The sequence below is a fragment of the Sinocyclocheilus rhinocerous genome, unplaced genomic scaffold, assembly GCF_001515625.1.
Source record: "Sinocyclocheilus rhinocerous isolate Xijiao unplaced genomic scaffold, SAMN03320098_v1.1 scaffold1048, whole genome shotgun sequence".
Lineage (NCBI taxonomy): Eukaryota > Metazoa > Chordata > Actinopteri > Cypriniformes > Cyprinidae > Sinocyclocheilus > Sinocyclocheilus rhinocerous.
In genome coordinates, this window is record NW_015649578.1 from 46,123 (window position 1) to 61,050 (window position 14,928).

At 37.8% G+C, this 14,928-nt stretch overlaps 1 protein-coding gene across 1 annotated transcript in view; it reads right to left on the reverse strand.

Moving 5' to 3' along the window:
• Window positions 1-14,928, reverse strand: part of LOC107710782 (AP2-associated protein kinase 1-like) — a 32,914-nt gene that overhangs the window by 16,717 nt on the left and 1,269 nt on the right. Inside the window, exons 3-13 of the mRNA XM_016515629.1 lie at window positions 13,686-13,807; window positions 12,858-12,939; window positions 12,580-12,712; window positions 11,355-11,458; window positions 9,297-9,376; window positions 8,994-9,151; window positions 8,184-8,320; window positions 7,423-7,788; window positions 5,709-5,902; window positions 3,418-3,596; window positions 3,199-3,285 (exon numbers count right to left, since the gene is read on the reverse strand). Of these exons, the coding sequence (XP_016371115.1) occupies window positions 3,199-3,285; window positions 3,418-3,596; window positions 5,709-5,902; window positions 7,423-7,788; window positions 8,184-8,320; window positions 8,994-9,151; window positions 9,297-9,376; window positions 11,355-11,458; window positions 12,580-12,712; window positions 12,858-12,939; window positions 13,686-13,807 (1,642 nt within the window). The remainder of the gene's footprint in view (window positions 1-3,198; window positions 3,286-3,417; window positions 3,597-5,708; window positions 5,903-7,422; window positions 7,789-8,183; window positions 8,321-8,993; window positions 9,152-9,296; window positions 9,377-11,354; window positions 11,459-12,579; window positions 12,713-12,857; window positions 12,940-13,685; window positions 13,808-14,928) is intronic.

Here is a 14,928-nt window from a genome sequence, read left to right on the forward strand (position 1 = left end):
GAAAGGATAAAGGAGAGGAGAGGAGGAAACAGTGAGGAAAGGATAAGGGATGAGAGGAGGAGAGAGGAGGAAACAGTGAGGAAAGGATAAAGGAGAGGAGAGGAGGAAACGGTGAGGAAAGGATAAAGGAGAGGAGAGGAGGAAACGGTGAGGAAAGGATAAAGGAGAGGAGAGGAGGAAACGGTGAGGAAAGGATAAAGGAGAGGAGAGGAGACAGTAAGAATATGAGACGGGGATAGCGAGAAGAGGAAAAGAAAAGAGAGGAGACAGTGAGGTGGAGATGAAAGGAGAAGAGACAATGAGGAGGAGACAGGAAGGAGACAGCAAGGAGATGGTGAGAAGAAGAGACAGGAGAAGAGACATTGCGGAGAAGAGAGGAGAGGACACCATGAAAAAAGGAAGAGACAGTAAGAAGGAGGGAAGGGAAAAGAAAGAATCAGGAGAGGAGACAATAAAGAGAGGAGGAGAGACAGAAGAGAGGGTGCAAGGACACCGTAAGGAGAGGAGACAGTGAGGAGAAGAGAGGAGAGGAGCGACAGCAAGTAGAAGAGATAGTGAGGAGGAAAAGAAACAGTGAGGAAAGAATCAGGGAGAGGAGAAGGTGTGGAGAGGAGAAGTGACAGTGATGAAGAAAAGAAACAGAGAGGAGATAGGAGAGGAGAGGAGAGGAGAAAGGAAACAGTGAGGAAAGGAGAAGAGAAACACTAAGGACAGGAGGAGGATACAGTGAGGAGTGGAGCAGAGTCGGAGAGGAGAGGAGAGGCGAGGGAGGGAGGAGAGAGGAGTTAAGTGAAAGGTGTTGCTCATGAGGCAAAAGGACATTTATTAAGAGAGTTAGTATAAGCATTCATCATGCTGAATCCTGCTGGTAAAAGAGGAATGCAAGAGCACAAACTACTTTAATTGAACAACCCAGCAAAATCCTTTAAAACGAACACAACAGAAGGATAAAAGGCAAAAGAGAGAGTGGAAGTGTTTGTGTTCAGAGTACTTCTTGCACTCTTCAGTATGCAGCATGTATACAGTGCATAGTATAGTATAGCATAGTTTATATGCTTGGAATAGCCAAATGACCTACTAGCATACTACAGTCTATTTTCTATTAATTGTGTTAGAGAGACAATCTTTATTTCACAGGCTCGGGGTTATAACTTGAGCAGGAGGAGAAGAAAGCACTCGACTACCAGACAAGCTATTAGTTCAACTGGCATACGGTCGGAATGGTGCAACTGTCACCGTTTCATTAAATCAGATGCATGCGGATCAGATGAGAATAGGACTCTTCGTTGCAGTGCTGGAGTTTACTCACAGTCTTCGTGATAGAAAGGAGGACTTTGGGATGAGGGTATGGGGAGAGGAGGGGGTACTCAGGTCACAGAACAGCAGAACGCTCGCTTTCCCCATTTCACTAGGGCAAAGAATGAACCATCAACCTTTAAACATGAATGAAGTCAAAAAAGCTCTTCAAGTCTCAAAGTTCTTCAACTGCTCTGAATAAACAGATGCAACTAGAGTGTTGTGAAAGGTTGCCAGGGCATAGCTACGCAGTTTCTCAGGTATTCGGAGTAGATTTTATCATATTGTTATGCAATTTCTAGGGTGTTCTGAATGGTTGCTAAAGTGTTACAAGATGATTGCTTACTGGTCTCAATTGGTCCCTAGATATGGCTACTAATTATGTCAGGAAAAGTTTGCATGTCATAGATCACCATGGAGCTAGAGTACACCTGACTGCCAATTTCATGACCTTGCATCCCACGGCTCTCAAAAGGTTTACCTGTGCCTTAAATTTACCCAGCAATCTGGTGTCATCAGATTCAAAGAGGATTACCAGACTGTGCTTATGTAAGACCTCCAAGTGTTAATCCGTTCTCTCTGCTTTCTGCTGAGAATCATCATGCATGCATCTCTTTTACACACAAATTCTAACACTAAAAATATAAAAGAGAGAATAACATTTAAAAGAATATATCTGTAGTACCATAATGTGCCATTATATACAACGTGGTAGAATATGCTGTTTATATAATTGCTTTTATCCTGTGGCATTTTCCACAAATAGCATACAAATGAGGACCTGAAATTCATAAATGTTGTCTTTTCTAATGTTCCATCCAGCAGATTTTAGCTCCAGTCCTTGTTAAACACACTTGAACCAGCTCATCAAAGTCTTCACGATCTCTAGAAGCTTCCAGGCAGGTGTGTGGGAGCCAAACTCTGCAGGATGGGGGCCCTCCAGGAGCAGGATTGGACACCTCTGCTCTCTGGATACGGCTCGGGTTCCTCCTTCGTCTGTGAGATTTTGATAGTTTTATCATCAACCAGGCCAAAGTTGTAAGGCTGACCATTTAAAAAAAAGAAACAACACTCCTCAACAATCCCATTCATGTATCATTAATGTCAGTAGCATAAATAGTGTTAAATGGATGAGTTACTCACCAAAGTCTGTCTAAATGCCTAACCTTAGTTTTGAGCAATACTGAAAAAGCCTCATTGAAAGATTCATTCTCCTTTTGATGTACATAATTTACAAATCACTGTGAAGAGAAACTGTTCTTAAAATGTCTCAATCACCCAATAACCGTTTTGATCAAAGTTTGCATCTGATTACTGACACCGGTGTTTATCCACGATGTTTCCAAGAAAGCAGGTGGAAGTAGAGTGCCCTATCTGTCTTTTATCTCTATAAATAGGAAGAGGAAAGGCTTATCGCAAGGCTGCCAGCAGGTGAGATGCACAAGTTACTTTATTTCTGGAAGGCTCGAGGAGGTCAAGTACATTAACTGCTTTTTAAAGTCACTGAAAAAGCCAGAATGTTTAAAAGTTAAGAATCAACATTCACAACCCATTTTACTTCTGCAACGTGGCATGTTTCTTGGTGAAACAGGATATTCAAGATAAAAATGCAGGGTGGGACGTGATCCAATGGGAATTATGTGGATTGTGAAAAATTGGCATTCCATTCCAGAGTTTGTCATAAATTGTGAAGGACTATCCCCCTTCCTGAAAATCCACCAGCACCCACTGGTTGAAACAGTTCCAGCATTTGTGCCATCATGTTGCTTTGAAAGTGGAAAAAAAAAAAAACTGTTTCGAAACTAATTTTGCATTGCAGTTGTGTTTTGAGCACTACCAGACTCCCAGCAAGCATTGGGAGATACATAGAAAGAGACAGATAGAGCGATAAATAGACTGTACCTTCTCCCTGGAGAAAGCCTTTATTGGAAGATACAGACTGCAACCCAGAAATCAGATTTTCAGGACAGGGTCTCTCTGCTGTCTTAGCTGGAAATACAGACACATACATACACAGCATTACTGTAGTCTCTCTGTAGAGGGCTGTTTGGGTAACTAAAATAAATACTGTGCTAAAAAGAACAGGGAAAACTTGATTTCATATGAAAACATTGGTTTTACCATCCAGTTTGGCAAAATCCTTGTTGAGCAGCTCTTCTGCTGTGAGTTTAGAGAAATTGTCATCGCCAAAGGGGTTCCAGGATGCTGTGGCTCCAGCCGAGGGTCCCGAAGCCTCCCCTGACTGATAAACACTCTGCTGTGATGAACATGGAGAACCAGAGGGAGTGGTGCTAGCTGACCTACAGCAGAGAGAGGAAAATAACAATGTTTCAAAACGCTCCACTTCAGTGTTCTCACACGACCTCAGCATGCTGCATCCGAGTGGTGTCAAGTTATTATCTTTGAAATATAAACTATTTGCATTTTCAATTTGATTTTTGCATACAACTCCAAGGCCATGACACACCAAGCCGACAGTCGGCTGCTGGCCAAAGTCAGGCGATCATTGAGTGTCTGTCGGGCCAGTTTTTTGCAGTGTGTTCCAAAACATTGGCACTAGTTGGACCACCGTCTGAAGTTTTTTGGCCGATTGAGCATGCTGAATGGCCACTGGGCTGCCAGTAAGAGGAATCACTCTGATTGGCTGTTCAGCTTAGTGAACGAGAAAAAAAATGAAAGTGATGAAAGCTAGCAAATGATAAGTTAAGGGGCCGTTTACACTACAACGTTTTCAGCCAAAAACGGGAAACTTTTTATGCGTTTTGCCTGTTCGTTTACACGACAAGGGCGTTTGGGGGACTGAAAAAGCATATTTTTGAAAACGGGTTTCAAAGTGCAAGTTTTTGAAAACGCCACTGTTATCATTTCCGTGTAAAAACCCAATACGGGAATCTTTGAAAACGGTGACGTCATGCACGTGCGTAGTACGTGTTAGGGTTAGGTTTTTGTTTTTTTTGTAGTACATGTTAGATATGTAGACACGCGCAGTACCTGTCGATTTTAAAGGCAAGCGCGAACAAACATACACAACAATGGCGGAGTACAGGGTACTGTTGTTGCTGCTCAAGAGTTTGCTAACGCTTCTTCAGCAAAGTGTGGATTTACTTCACCAATATTACAACCAACAGCGGAGACGCATCATATGCACACGGTAACAGGTACTGTTTACTAACAAGGTGAAAGTGCCAACTACTGGCCTGGCATACGTAATACAGCGTTTTTGGCCGTTTTCGTGGATGTGTAAACGCGAATCGTTTTGAAAACGTTGTCGTGTATACGTGAGACTTTTTAAAAATGCAAGGAAAAACTTTTCAGTTTTTGACTACATCGTTGTTGTGTAAACATAGCCTAAGAGTGCAAACATAGATTATTCTAATTTCACGACTTCAATTTATCTCACCATTCCAATACGTGAATATTTTCATAAAGACATGGTTGTCTGGAATGTAGAAAGTGAAGACCAACTGATCAAGCTTCATATTCAAAATGGTAAGCAGTAGTGTTGGGTCGTTCTTAAAAACTTTTCAGTTTTTGACTACATCGTTGTGTAAACATAGCCTAAGAGTGCAAACATAGATTCTTCTAATTTCACGACTTTAATTTATCTCACCATTCCAATACGTGAATATTTTCATAAAGACATGGTTGTCTGGAATGTAGAAAGTGAAGACCAACTGATCAAGCTTCATATTCAAAATGGTAAGCAGTAGTGTTGGGTCGTTCTTGAACGATTTGTTCATTTTGAACGCACTAGTAAGCAGGCACCCCTTTGTCTTAGTTTTGGCTTCCCATTTTGAATGCATAATATAAATTACTGCCACCTGCTGGTCTGGAGTAATTTTCTCTCAAGCAGGCGCAAGTTCTTTGATGTCAGCTTGGTGTGGCAAGGCCTTAAACCTTTAGCAGTCCAAAAATAATGAATAAACCCTGCTGAAGAAATAAATAAACAAATAAACAGCTTAAAACAGCGTTAAAATAGATGTTTTTCTAGTCTTAGTTGTCTGAGATCTTGGCTTGTCTTAGAGAGGTTTTGGGCCCTTTTCAGGTAAACCAGCTGACTGCCAGGCTGGGATGCCAGCTAGACCTTTTCAGCAGGGAGGATCCAGATGTTAAAAACCGTGGCTTGAATTACTTCCAGTTGATACGTCATACTGGAAATGAAAGGTTCCAGTTAAGCACACTGCATGTCGCAGAATGTTATTCTGAACAAATCTAATGTCTACATGCATCAAGAGCGAGAAAAATCCAGTTTTTCATGATATGACCATTTAAATGGCCCTAATGTTGCCATTTTGCTACTCAGTTATCACTACTAAAATTTAGTGCTTTATTTTTGTCTTTGCTCAATGCTGGACAATGTAATGGTTCAAACTGAACTATAACATGATTGATTACGTATTTCCTTGATTTACTTAGACTTGTTAAGGCTGGCCTCTGCAGCAGCAGCTTGAAGCAGTTGAGTGGACTTGCTCACAGGAACTCCAAATATGGTGCTGTGTGTGACATCGCTCAGAATTCGCCTGTGGCCTCCTTTAGGGGCGGTCTTGGGAGAAGAGGGTGGAGTCAAGGAGCCGACTTTATGCACCCCACGACTTCCGCCGACAGACTTTTACAGAAAGAAAGGTATAGAGACAGAGCAACATTAAACACTTTGAAAGCTGAAGGATATTAATTAGAGAATTTAATTTCTGAAATATCAAAAGAGACATTCTTTAGAGAAGGTGGTGGTCTTTGAAAGGTGTAGAAAGAGCTTCAGATATATAAAAAAAGACAAATCTAATATCTCAGTGACTTGTTGAAAAAAGCTGATCTGTGAAATGAGAAAATATCTAAAAGGATTGAAAGGTGAAATGTCTGTTATCAGATGGATCGGTCATTTCCATTCATTTTAAAAGAGAAATCTCATCTATTAAAATCTTTAATTCATTCGCCCTCATGTCATTCCAAATCCATAAAATCTTCTTTTTTACATCATTATCCTGGGTTCTTTTTTTCCATACAATGGAAGTGATTCTGGGGTTGCTGAGCTACAAAAATGACAAAAAACACCATAAAGCACCATGGAAGAAGCCAGAGGATTTGTGTGAAGAACAGACTGAAATGTAGGTCATTATACAACGAAAATCTTGTCCTCTGCCGTTGCCCTCAAATCTCCTTTGGGCTTGTGCATATTCATTGCCACATCCTGACCAATAGCATTGTGTTTAAAGGATGTTAAACCCGGCACACAATATATTAATGTGACATGTTTGAATATATGAACAAAAATTAAACTTGGGCAGAGAATGACATTTTTCAATTTTGCATGTTTATCACACAACGCTATCAAATGACTTCTGAAACTGAAATACTTTTACTTTATTGGAAAAAAAGGCAGTGCGAACATTCAGCTCAACTTATCCTTTTGTATTTTATGGAAGAACAACAAAGATGATATGGCTTTGGAACAACAAGAGGTTGTTAAAAGATGTGTAGCAGCATATTTAATTTTTGACGAATAAAAACGAGGAATTTTGACAATTTTGGGAAATTACTGATCCTATATGCCTATATATGTGTATATATATCCCTTATTTTCATCCATGTAAAACTCAATATGGCGTCCACCCTGACTAAGGTCTATTAGAAAGAACACCTCCACCTGTGTTGTACATGACACCTTGCCCTGCAGGCATAATTATACAGTAACTGTCAACACCTACTGATTTCATTACAATGTTGAAATAATTTGAAAAACTGCACCCAAAAATCATAACAATGAAGTTTAAGGGATAGTTCACAAAAATCATTTACTCACTCTCATTTTGTTTCAAACCTGCATGAATTTTATGTCTGTTAAACATAAAAGAAGATATTCTGAAGAATGCTGCTAACCAAAGAGTTGCTGGTAGCCATTGACTTAAAAAAAAAAAATAATACTATGGCAGTCAACGGGGACTAGAAACTGTTCTGGTCTATGTTCAGTAGATGAAATTTATACAGGGTGAGTAAATGATGACGACATCGCGATTTTGGGTGAACTATCCCTTTAAGATGCAAGGCAAACCAACAAGAGGAGTGTAAACATTTTAGAAAGCAAGAAAAAAATCACTCTAACAGAGCAGACACAGATGTTCTGAGGGTTACCCTCTGCTCTGGGTCCACTTCAGAGTCAGTGGATGGTGCTGAGGTGGATTTAGGCGGAGGAAGGGTGGAGGCGTGTGATGCGGGGGGCGGAGGTGCCATAGCTTTGGTTTTAGGTTGGGCAGACACGGTCGCAGTGATATCTCCATCTACACTATTACTATGTGAACACTCTGCAGGCGGAGCTGAGGCCGTCGCTTTGTTTTTTGTCTGTGCGGTTGCTGATAATGTTGTCAGGCGGTTGGTTTGAGGGTGGTGTATGGGTGGAGGGGGAGCCCTGTTCTTAGGTTTAGACTGTGTAGAAACAGGAGTGGAGGATGATGCAACCGTTTGTGCAGGTAAGACGGAGGTCTGCGTTGAGTGATGCTGCTAAAATAGGAGGTAAGTGCAACAACTGGCATCACATTGGACAAAAATGTAAAAACCCATAATGAAAATTACCACATAGCATTTCCCAGATGATTTATTTTAAATCCACATGAAACAGCAATTACAACCCATTTACTTCCATAATGTGACATATTTGCGCAAAATCAGGCATTCAATGAGAAAAAAAAATCATCTATTTGGATTTGATAGGATCAAGAAAATTGAGTGTTCAGAGTCAGACCTGAATCTGAGTTTACAGTGGATTAAGGGGGTCTACTGTTCACAGTAAGACATATATTAAGCAAGTACATAGGTTCAAATCTTATTTCATGTTGACTTTAAATTATAATTTCATTTTGAAAAATTATTTCCAGAACGGTTCATGTAGCAGTTACCTGTTGTTGAGCAGAAAAGAAGGCTGTATTTTGCTGCTGCACAAAAAGTTGTGCGTGCTGGGGTGGAGAGGGAGTGGCTTGTTGCTGAGTGACAGGAACCTGCGATTGGGCAACAGGCTGGGAAGCCATGTTAACACCTGTGAACCAATAGAATAACAGAATAGAAACACAACATTAACAAGCAAAAACAACAGACCCCTAAAATCCCCACTTTCGGACTTGCAAGACGAGACGAGGAACAAATGTGAAACTAGTCCAATGACTACAGAGCCTCACACAAAAAAATTTTTCTTTGTGGTTGTGATTTTGTTGCTGTGTGCAGCATTTGCATTTTCAGCGATGATAAATTACATGATGAACATGAAACTTGTCATCCTAAGTGAAGACAAAGTACTACTATCCAGACCCAGATAATCTGATGCTAAAACATTACAGGAAGATAACAATACACAGGGATATTCGTTATCAGTAATACATGTGGGGCTTTAATTAGCATTGACTTCAGAAATAGGAAGTGAAACGACAGCTCGGTAGGATTGAGTGTGTCAGGGGCTCAATAGCTCAGGCTCATTAGTGAGGTTTTAAAAGCTCTCTGTAATGACAAACTGATTGAGCCAGTGTGAATACTAGAGCCTCGTGTGTCAGCCAAAGACACATGCCGGTCAATGCAACGAGGGAGAGAAGAGAATAAAAGTGAGAGAAAAAAAACGAGCGTGCATGAAGGACTGAAGCCACACGTATGAGTTTGTTACAATGTGGACGCCTACATAGTGTTTGATTTTGGATGAAGGTGGATGAATGAACACTCACTGATTGGCTGGCTGGGTCCTGCAGGTGCACTGGCTCTTTTCCGTGGGGTGAGGGCTGGTTGGATGGGCAGGATGCCTGCGATTGGTTGAGCTTGGCCAGCCTTGGGACGCTGCCGTGGCGCTATGGATGTCTCAGTCGTAGGGATTGGATCAGAGAGCCTGAATGACCAGAAAAGTTCAAGTCGAATCAGAACTACCACTCTATAAAAAACTATATGCATCCTAAAACTAAAGAAAATAGTATGTAATAAAATGCAAAGTCACATCAAACCTCTGAGACCACACAGATAAATGACAGCCTCACCTGGCTTTGTTTTGACTCTTCTTAGCCACGGCTTCACTGGCTCTGATTGGCTCTGGGAGTTTTGCTGGAATGGGTGAATTCTAGTGGAATGAGAGGGATATAGTTGCATTTAGTATTTGGTTGTCTTTAGTCAACATGAAACATTATCAACTCATTCCAGTGAAACTCAACACACACATTCTCACACACACACAATTTTTATAGTTAATTGAAATAAAGCTGAAATAAAATAAAATATAAACATTTGATAAAAAACGTACACTTAAAAAACTTTGTTGCATTTAGTATTTGGTTGTCTTTAGTCAACATGAAACATTATCAACTCATTCCAGTGAAACTCAACACACACGTTCTCACACACACACACACACACACAATTTTTATAGTTAATTGAAATAAAGCTGAAATAAAATAAAATATAAACATTTGATAAAAAACGTACACTTAAAAAACTTAAATATAAAGTAGAAATGTTATCTTGGCAACTAACTAACATCGGATGAAATGTTCACTTTTTTAGCTTGTTTTGCATTTAGTTAGGTTTCTGGCGTGTCTGCCAGCACAAAAAAAGCTGAAAAGAAAACATGCAGCCAGTTTGTTATTGGCTGTCTGAGTCTGAAACTGTGTCATCCAGCAAGCTGTTTCAACCTGCAGCCAGTTTCTATGTAGATAGCTAGCTATTTGAATAAGACCACCTTTGAGCCATATACGGATATATTCACGGGTCTTGTGTCAACGGCCCACGGGAGGAATTATAACCAAAGTATGGTGCAGACATTTCATGAAGACAATAAAGAATCATACCGACTTGTGGAAAATGGGCATCCTATGTCCCCTTTAAAATTACTAAAACCATTTTGGTAACGCTTTACAATAAGGTTCATTAGTTAACTACTTTAGTTAACTACTTTAGTTAACATGAACTAAGCATGAACAATACTTCTACAGCATTTATTAATCTTAGTTAATGTTAATTTCAACATTTACTCATGCATTATTAAAATCAAAAGTTGTGCTTGTTAACATTAGTTAATGCACTGTGAACTAACATGAACTAACAACGAACGACTGTATTTTCATTAACAAAGATTAATAAATGCTGTAATAAATGTACTGTTCATGGTTCATTCATGTTAGTTAATACATTAACTAATATTAACTAATGGAACCTTATTGTAAAGTGTTACCATAGAAACTAATAAAAATTACAAAAGTGCATAACAAAATTAATAAAACTTGAACTAAAATAAATGAAAATATAAAAATAAAAGTGAATTCAAAATATTAACACACTCCAATTAATTGTGCATGAACACCAGTAACATGAAGAAAGTATTTCAGTGTCATTTTTTTATTTCAGATTGACTTCAAAGTTATAAGTTAATTAAATAAGTTATCTAATTAATTTAATTGTATTGTTATTTAAGAGAGTTACACATAGAGGTGTTTTTTTTGTGCCAGTGTCACATCCTATGAAATCATCCTTCTTAAGTACATAATTTAATTTCCATGAATGTGTAAAAAATAAGTGAAGATGACATCCTCAACAACAAAAGATGTGCATGTTGTTGGCACAAACACAAATGTGTAATGAAAGCACATGATTAGCTTTAATATTTATTTGAAGACACAGTCTGAGTCAAACATCCCTATGTCAGGAAAAACGGCAAAATAACATAAAAAAAAAAGTTTTTATGGAGGTCATTCCTGTATTGAACTCTTAACAGCATTTGCGGGTGTCAATGTTAATATGTCTTTGATCATGACTCAATGCTTCCATTATGCTATCAATACTGCTCAGAGTGGGAGGGGCCACTGGATGTGTGCCAGCTGGCAGCCACGAGCGACAATCCACTTCCTGTGCAAGCACTTACGATATCTAGGGATAGGCATGAATTAAACATAGATTAAGAAGTATGTGCTGAAATAAAGAACAAAAACCCTATAGAGTGTGAAAAACGGGTGAGAAGATCAGGGCAAATGCACATGGTAGCTTGTGTAGTTATAGCACAGCAAACAGGGAGAGAGATCTTTACAGTATGAATGAGCAGGTCTTACGTGGATATTCTGTACTGGGCATTCTTTCCGTGCCAGTTTAAAGGCGAAATATGACACCTGGTAGATATCTGGCCTTATGTCAGGGTCTGGCTCCAGCATGTAACCTGAGACAGGAGAAATTAAACAAATCAAAACACAAAAGTGTACAGGTGAAAAATAGTTTTGCTAAATCTTGAAAAAAAATATTTTTTATTGTCCCAGAGAATGAAAATGTATTTTATTAAAATAAAAAACGTTTTCTAATAATTCAACGGCCCATTGTCAATTATTCCTTACTCATAATACACTATAAATGTAATAAACTACCATTCAATAGGTTTAATATTTGTCTATTGTCTATTAATATTTAACTATTTGTAATAGTCTCTTATGCTCGCCAAGGTTGCATTTACTTGATATAAACAGTACAATAAATACAGTATAGACAGGAATATTGTGAAATATTATTACAATTTAAAATTGCTTTCTCTTTTTTAATATATTTTAAATAATTTACAAAAATTTTAGCAGCCATTACTCAAGTCACATGATCCTTCACAAATCATTTTAATATGCTGATTTGGTGGTCAGTAAACATTTTTATCATTATCCATGTTGAGAACAGTTAAGCTGCATAATATTTTAGTGGAAACTGCTGCATTTTTTTTTTCAGGATAAATGTTGCTCAAAACAACAGCATTTATTTGAAACAGAAATCTTTTGTAACATTATAAATGTCTTTACTGTCACTTTTGATTAATTTAATGCTTTAGCTTTAATCCTTGAGGAACAATACAAAATTAATAATAATTTTACTGATCCCAAACCTTTGAACAGTAGAGTGCATAATATTTTTTTTTCATACAAAACATTTAAATCTACAATAATCTAAACAAAGACTGAAAAACAAACTACTTTAATATTTAATGTGTGAAAAATTGCATTTTTCAAAAAATGATGACTGTCCTTAGTTGTCAGTTTTGTCCCTAATAATACTTTTATTTTTATTAATACATACATTTACACATGTGAACAGAATATTTTTTGACATTATTTCCAATCAAGCTGTAATTTTTACCAAATTATGTAAGTGAGAATACAGTAACACTTTCGATTAAGGATCACTATTAACTAGTTGATTATTAGCATGCATATTACTAGCATATTGGCTGTTTATTAGTACTTATAAAGCAGATATTACTGCCTTATTCTGCATGACAGACAAGCAATCATCAGCGGGACTTACGGACGAGACAGTGCATGTCGTGTGAGTAGCGGGAGTTGTCTGGGATGGTGAAGCTCCCGTCACAGATGGCCACCTGACTCTCTCCAAACGGCAAAGTGAAGTAACACAACTTATACAACAAGCAGCCCAAAGCCTGAGGACACAAATGAGCAAGAGTCATTAAACATCCTTTGTGATGTTTCAAAATGCTATGCATATTTACCAATAATCAACTACAGAGAAGAAATCTTTGGCTGCTGCTGAATTTTTCTCTAGCAGTCTTCACCTCTTTGACTCACCCATATATCTGCTTTAGTAGTGATAACTTTGCCCCCATATAGATTCACCATTTCTGGGGCCCGGTATGAAAGCGTAGTGTACCTTAACACACACACACACACACACACACACACACACACACACACACTCACACACACACCTGGCAGCCACGAGCGACAATCCACTTCCTGTGCAAGCACTTACGATATCTAGGGATAGGCATGAATTAAACATAGATTAAGAAGTATGTGCTGAAATAAAGAACAAAAACCCTATAGAGTGTGAAAAACGGGTGAGAAGATCAGGGCAAATGCACATGGTAGCTTGTGTAGTTATAGCACAGCAAACAGGGAGAGAGATCTTTACAGTATGAATGAGCAGGTCTTACGTGGATATTCTGTACTGGGCATTCTTTCCGTGCCAGTTTAAAGGCGAAATATGACACCTGGTAGATATCTGGCCTTATGTCAGGGTCTGGCTCAAGCATGTAACCTGAGACGGGAGAAATTAAACAAATCAAAATATAAAAGTGTACAGGTAAAAAAAAATAATAAATAAATAAAAAAAGTGTACAGGTTTTGCCAAATCTTGAAAAATTGATTTTTATTGTCCCAAAGAATGAAAATGAATTTTATTAAAATAAAAAAGTTTTTTTTTCTTTTTGTTATATTAAGGTAATATTTTATATATATATATATATATATATATATATATATATTTCTAGAAGATTTTTATAGTGTACCTTAACACACACACACACACACACACACACACACACACAGAGTATAAGATTCAGTTGATACAAACACGTAAAACCGTGGTGTGCAAACCAATAAACCAGTGCTCACTTCTTGATTTCTTCTTCTACAGCCGCCACACCTTCTGTTTGTGGGTTCTGGGAGCGGTTAATGGCACTGCCAAAGTCACACAACACATAATGTCCTCTGTCATGCAGTAAGATGTTCTCCACCTAAAAAAAAACACAAAGAGAGGACACACATTTGTGCTACAGTCGGATATGCCCTAGTTTTTGTAAAGCTGAACTGAAATAGTTTTCTAACATCACAAATGAGCTCTAAGATGGCTAAAATTGTAAAAGGGTACAAACATAATGAGCAAAAAATCAGATATTGAAGGAATAGTTCACTCAATACATTTAAAAATATTAGAATTTGGGGCATCGAGACATGTCACACCAGTTTGGACTCCACAGCAAAAAATTTTTGAAGCTTGACTGGTTTCTATGGAGGCCCGTTTCCACCACTGAATACAAAAAAACAAGTAATTGGAAATTTTTATCTCACAATTCAGATTTTTTTTCTAAGAATTGCATGCTATAAAGTTGCAAGTGCACATTATAAAGTCAGAATTGCGAGATTTTTTTCTCGCAATTCCGAGTTTATACCTTGCAATTCTGACTTCTCTTCTCAGAATTGTGAGATATACTCATAATTTAGAGTCAAAGTCCAATTCTGAGGAAAAATTCTGACGTTATTGCTCAGAATTGTGAGTTTCTATCATGCAATTCTGACATTATAACTTGCAACTGCGAGTTTATATCACGTAATTCAGAGAAAAAAAAGTCAGAATTGCGAGAAAAAAAGTCAAATGTAAGATAAAAAGTTGCAATTACCTTTTTTTATTTTTTATTTCTATTCAGTGGCAGAAATTGGCCTCCATAGGTTTCTCTATGCTTTAGTTGAATGGAAAAGAACAGCCTAAAAATTATTCCAAATTTCACCTTCAGGGTTCGTACACATTTTTACCAATAAATTTCCATGACTTTTACAATATTCATGACCTAATGTTCCATTATTATTACAAGTATACATGTAAAATAAGAATAAAAATCTATGTTCAAATTTATCATAGCATATGTTAACTAAAATTAATGACTATTAATGCTACTTATTATTAAAACAAATAGAAAGCATTGCGACTGTGCCAGACGCAGAGAACATATCACATCACTGAATATTATAATTTATTTAACCAATATTATCAACTAAACTCAGGACCTGAATTCATTTAGGGAACCGTTTAGGTCTAACAGTAGCATTCAGGTTACAGAAATATACAGAATTAAATAAA